The 5247-nt window shown below is 33.5% G+C and overlaps 1 protein-coding gene across 1 annotated transcript; it reads left to right on the forward strand.

Moving 5' to 3' along the window:
- The first annotated feature begins 4482 nt into the window (after positions 1 to 4482).
- Positions 4483 to 5010, forward strand: LOC112092554 (G-type lectin S-receptor-like serine/threonine-protein kinase At4g27290). The gene has a single exon (XM_024169006.1). The coding sequence runs from the start codon at positions 4483 to 4485 to the stop codon at positions 5008 to 5010; it is 528 nt and encodes a 175-aa protein (XP_024024774.1).
- The last annotated feature ends 237 nt before the right edge of the window (positions 5011 to 5247 follow it).

A 5247-nucleotide genomic window follows, 5' to 3' on the forward strand; every position in this document is an offset into this window, starting at 1 on the left:
GAGAACGTGAGAGGAGAGAGAGAATGAGCGAGAATAAGAGAAAGAAAGTGTAAGAACCCTAAAAATTTCACTATATAAAGTATCTGATTAAGGCAAGATTACGTGCCTGATCTTATCCTCAATTATTTCTTCTAAACAGATTAAATTTATACTGATTAGAGGTAATTAGTTTAGCTCACGTAAGTTAATCTACTACTACAGTCCAATATCAATTTCTGAATAATTCAATATTGTTTTATATTCTTACTCGCGTAATATTTCAAACTGTTTCAAGTCTTGAAATTAATTTTAGACTGAACAAATTCTAAATTTTAATTTTCTGTATTCTATCCCAAGAATGACGTTTCTGACAGTGTCAACTCCCGAGCTCATATTGTATCCATCTACTATAGGTATTTATCTTGTGACTTTAACCTAACTGTCTAGCAATTAAGGATTTTTTTCTTCTTTTAAAATGCCAGTGCGTTTTGTTTTTTATACGCCGCTAACATCGTGCTGTGCTTAGAGATTCTTGAAATTAAGATTCTCAAACTATACTTGTACTGAAAATTATTCCGCCTTAAAATACGGCGAGAATTTATCGATCGAATTTACTTGATCGAAACATGAACTTAACATGAAATTTGCTATAGAATTTAGGAATACATATATTAATTCCATAAATCCTCCATTCACAATATAACATAATATTTTCTAAGAAAATCCTTGGCTTAAAAATACATGAATTGTATTATTTAAGGTATGGAATTTTCTCAGTCATTACAAGGTACATAATTGCTCTACGGTCACTTCGCAGCAAGCAGGTTCCGACTTAATTTATTATACGGAGAAATAGGAAAATAGGCCAAGACTTGAGATAAAATTAAAATTAATAGGCCAATAGTTTACATAAGTTAATAAATAAGCCAAATTACTGTTTTCGTCCATAACTTGTCTGGTTATGAATCATAAGTTGACAAGTTATTGTCCATAACTGATTTGGTTATGAACCATAACTTGACAAGTTTGTCCATAACTTATTTGGTTATGAACCATAACTTGACAAGTTTGTTCATAACTTATCTGGTTATGAACTATAACTTAACAAGTTATGGCCTATGAATTTCTATAACTAAAAATTAGCCTATATACTTTCTTAAGCTTTTCATATTGGCCTATTTCCTACTATATTTTTCATAACTGATCTGGTTATGAAACATAACTTGACAAGTTTGTCCATAACTTATCTAATTATGAACTATAACTTAACAAGTTATGACCTATTAATTTCTATAACTAAAAATTAGCCTATATACTTTCTTAAGCTTTTCATATTGGCCTATTTCCTACTATTTTCATTTATTATAAGTTTCATCAATGTACTATGTGGCCTCTTTTTTAATGAACACTCGTTGAAAGAAAGAAACGATAAGTTAAGCAGAAAGCGGAATAAACTAATCCCTGGGCCTTCTGATTGTCCTCTGTTTTCCTTTTATGCAACAATATAACCAAATGGAGCTCATTGTTATTGTTACTGTAATTGTGTTACAGTTGCCAAAATAAAAAAAATAAAAAAGGAAAAAAGATGATCATTCGATCTTCTCACAAATGGTATCGCTATCACGTTGACCACATAACAATGACGAAGCTTTGCGCGGTACATTCAAAAATAAAAAAAATAGACCGGTTAATTTCATAAATGGTCCGTGAGTTTATACTCAATCTCATTTTATTCATTAATTTTTAAACGTTACACAAATTATTCTTAAGATTTTATTTTGTTTTAATTTCGGTCTTTCCATCAACTAAACGTTAAAATTTAATGAAATTTGTATAAATTAGAGTCCAAAATTAAAAATAACTAAAATTTTAGGTTTATATGTGGAAATTAACTTTTGGTTTTTTGTATTATTTTATACTCTAAACTTAATGTGTTTTCAATTTTAATCCATAATTACTACATTCCATCAAATATTTAACACTAATCTAACAGAAAGACTGCAACTGAAATATAATAAAATTTTTTAAATTGACTATGCGACGTATGAAAATTCAAGAATTAAAGTAGATTGAGGTTAAACTTTATAGACCATTTATGAGATTAACCCAAAAAAATAAAAACAACTTATATCTCCTATTTTCCGTTTTTTGACTTGAGGATGTCTGCACGCAACAAACTCAACTAAATTGACCAATTTAGTTTTTCATATTTGTGCAATTTAGTTTATTCGAACTTCATTGTAATTAAAAAAGCTCCATAATAGACCAGTCAAGCTGTCTCAATCAGCTGATAATGTTATGTTTGGTAGGATAAAAAAGAGGAAAGAATGAAGTGGATGGAAGGAATATTGGGAGGAAAATGATAGAATGAATTGTTTGGTAGGAATGAAAAGAGAAGAAAAAAGAAAATAAGGTAGATAAAAATTGTTATAGGTTACAGCAATTTTTATCTCTCCAACATCGAGTGAAAAACCTAAATCCACCCGTTGATGACTAAAAAAACTGTTTTACCCCTATTTTAATGTTAAATTAATATTAAATAATTAGTAAAATAATTATTTAATATATTACAGATTTTCTTTCCTCTTATCATATTAAATAAAAGAAAGATCAACTTCTTTTCTTTACTTCACATTTTTTTTTTCTTTTATGTCTTTTTTTTCATTCTCTTTTCTTTCGCACTTACCAGACAGACCGTAAAACTTTCTAAAAGGAGAGAAGTTTTAACTTGAAAGAATGGTGAAAAAAATATAAACTAAAGAAAAAAAAAAAAAACATGGAGCAGGGGAACATAGAAAAGCTTGCCTCTCAATATCTCGTTGTACTCTGACTCGCTTACATATAACTAACTTACATAATCAAGGAAGCTCGTTGCTGTCATATTCTTCATCAACGAATCTCTCTTTTCTGCATCCACAATTCCTTAGTAACTGATGGCACCATAAAACCTAACCAAACTCTCCTAGACACTGGCCAAACTCTGGTCTCCACCGGCGAAAAGTTTCATTTGGCCGCCGAATTCCAAGAACCGCTATGTGGGAATATGGTTTAAGGATGTTTCACCCGGATTGTGAACGGAGTCAGCACACTCATAGACTCTTCACGCGTCCTTAAAATAACCGAAACCGGAAACATGGTAATCCTCAACAACAAAACAGAGGACCCCATATGGTCCTCAAATTCAACATCAAAAGACCCAACTTTGCAGCTCTTAAACACGGGAAACCTTTAAAGATGACAGTGATGGAAACTATACACGGTACAGTTTAGACCATCCGTGCGATTCGCTCATTGCGTGTATGAAGCTGGGTCATAACTTCATAACTGGTCAGAATTGGAAGTAATCTCCTAAAGAAGCATCTAAGATCCATCAACCAGAAACTATACATATGAATCAGACCCTCGTAGGCTTCCTCAGTTACTTCTACTCGAAGGTCAAAAAATCATCTACAAAAGCGGGCCGTGGAACGGTGTCCGATCAGGTGGCATAAACTACCTGGATTTTACATTGAAAATGCTTTTGTAGAAGCAGTTGATTCTTCATCATTATTGATGATTCAGCCGAATCATGTTTCAGTTGACATAGCTGTGATAATATTACAGGGGAGATAGAAAATAAAAAAAATAAAAAAAGAAGAAAAGAAGAGAAAAGAAGATGATCAAATTGATGCAATGAGAAAGATTTCATTGTTCTAAACGAATTCTTAGAGTTTTTGTTGAAATTAGGAATGTTCCACTTTTCTTTTATGTATCGTCCTATTATAATACTCATTTACATGAAAACAAAGCAATTTTATATGTATATGTGCGTGGGTGAAAAAGCATTCCTAAAACAACGCAGTTAATACATATAAAATTGTTAACTACGAATATGATAATTTTTCTCTGTTTTGTGTTCTATTGAAGCATCTAGGGAGAGTTTAGTCCTCAGTCTTCATCAATATTGCATTTTTGTGGGAAAGCTATTTTCTACACTGATCAGTATGTCACTTTTTTGTTATCGTTCTTTTTCAATGCAAGGATTAATTATTCTAACCAAACAAATGCTTGCCAAAGTCCTAAACACGCAACTTTGAAAATGTAGTCCTAAGGAAACTTTTCATAGCATGATGATTTGATCACGTTGAGAAATATTGTTGGAAACATGATTTTCCTGATGATTTGATCTCGAGACTTTTTCAACCGATGGCGCCATTCCAATCTAGCAAGCTTTTCATAGCATTTCTTTGCGAGTGCTTGGTAAGACTAATGTACTTTATGTCACTGTTTTTCTCTTTTTTAAAGTGTCATTGATAGGGAAAGTAAAAATATATATTATCGTTGACAAAATAACTTTGACAAAGCAAATAGATCAGTCAAGCTTACTCTTCCTGATAAAACTTCCTGCAAGGAGAGAAGTTTCAACATAAAAAGATAAGCGGAAAAAAAATAGAGAAAGGCAGCATAGAAAAGCCTTGCCTCTCATTGTACACTGATTTGCTTTCATAAAACTGTACGTAATCAATGAAGGCAGTTGTAATACTATTCTTCTCCTCTCTTATTATCTGCTTCCACAATTCCTTAACAGCTGACGACACCATAAAACCAAACCAAACACTCCAAGACACCGGCCAAACTCTGGTCTCGACCGGGGAGAAATTCAAATTAGGCTTTTTCAGTCCACCGAATTCCAAGGACCGCTACGGGGGAATATGGTTCAACAATATTGCAGAACTCACATCCGTCTGGGTTGCTAACAGAGACACCCCTCTCACAGACTCCTCAAGTGTCCTCAAAATCACAGAAAGCGGAAACATATTAATTCTCAGCAACAAAACAGAGGACCCCATATGGTCCTCGAATTCATCAGCAAAAGACCCAACTTTGCAACTCTTAAACACAGGAAACCTCGTGGTTAAGGATGGAAGTAATGGAAAATATACATGGCAGAGTTTCGACCATCCCAGTGATTCGCTCATAGCAGGTATGAAGCTGGGTTGGGACTTCAAAACTGGTCAAAATTGGAAGCTGAACTCCTGGAACAACCTCTAAGATCCATCCACGGGAATCTACACATACCAACAAGAGCGTAACGGGATTCCTCAGTATCTTCTACGTAGAGGCCAAGAAATCCTGTACAGAAATGGTCCTTGGGATGGTGTTCCATCAGGCGGGGAACCCACTCCCATGCGAGAGCAATCATTCTTTATACCCAAATATGTTGTCAACGAAACCCATAACTACTATACCTTCGACAACGCCGACAATTCCACGCTTACCAGGTTCTAT

The sequence above is a fragment of the Morus notabilis genome, unplaced genomic scaffold (genome assembly GCF_000414095.1).
Source record: "Morus notabilis unplaced genomic scaffold, ASM41409v2 Scaffold2165, whole genome shotgun sequence".
Lineage (NCBI taxonomy): Eukaryota > Viridiplantae > Streptophyta > Magnoliopsida > Rosales > Moraceae > Morus > Morus notabilis.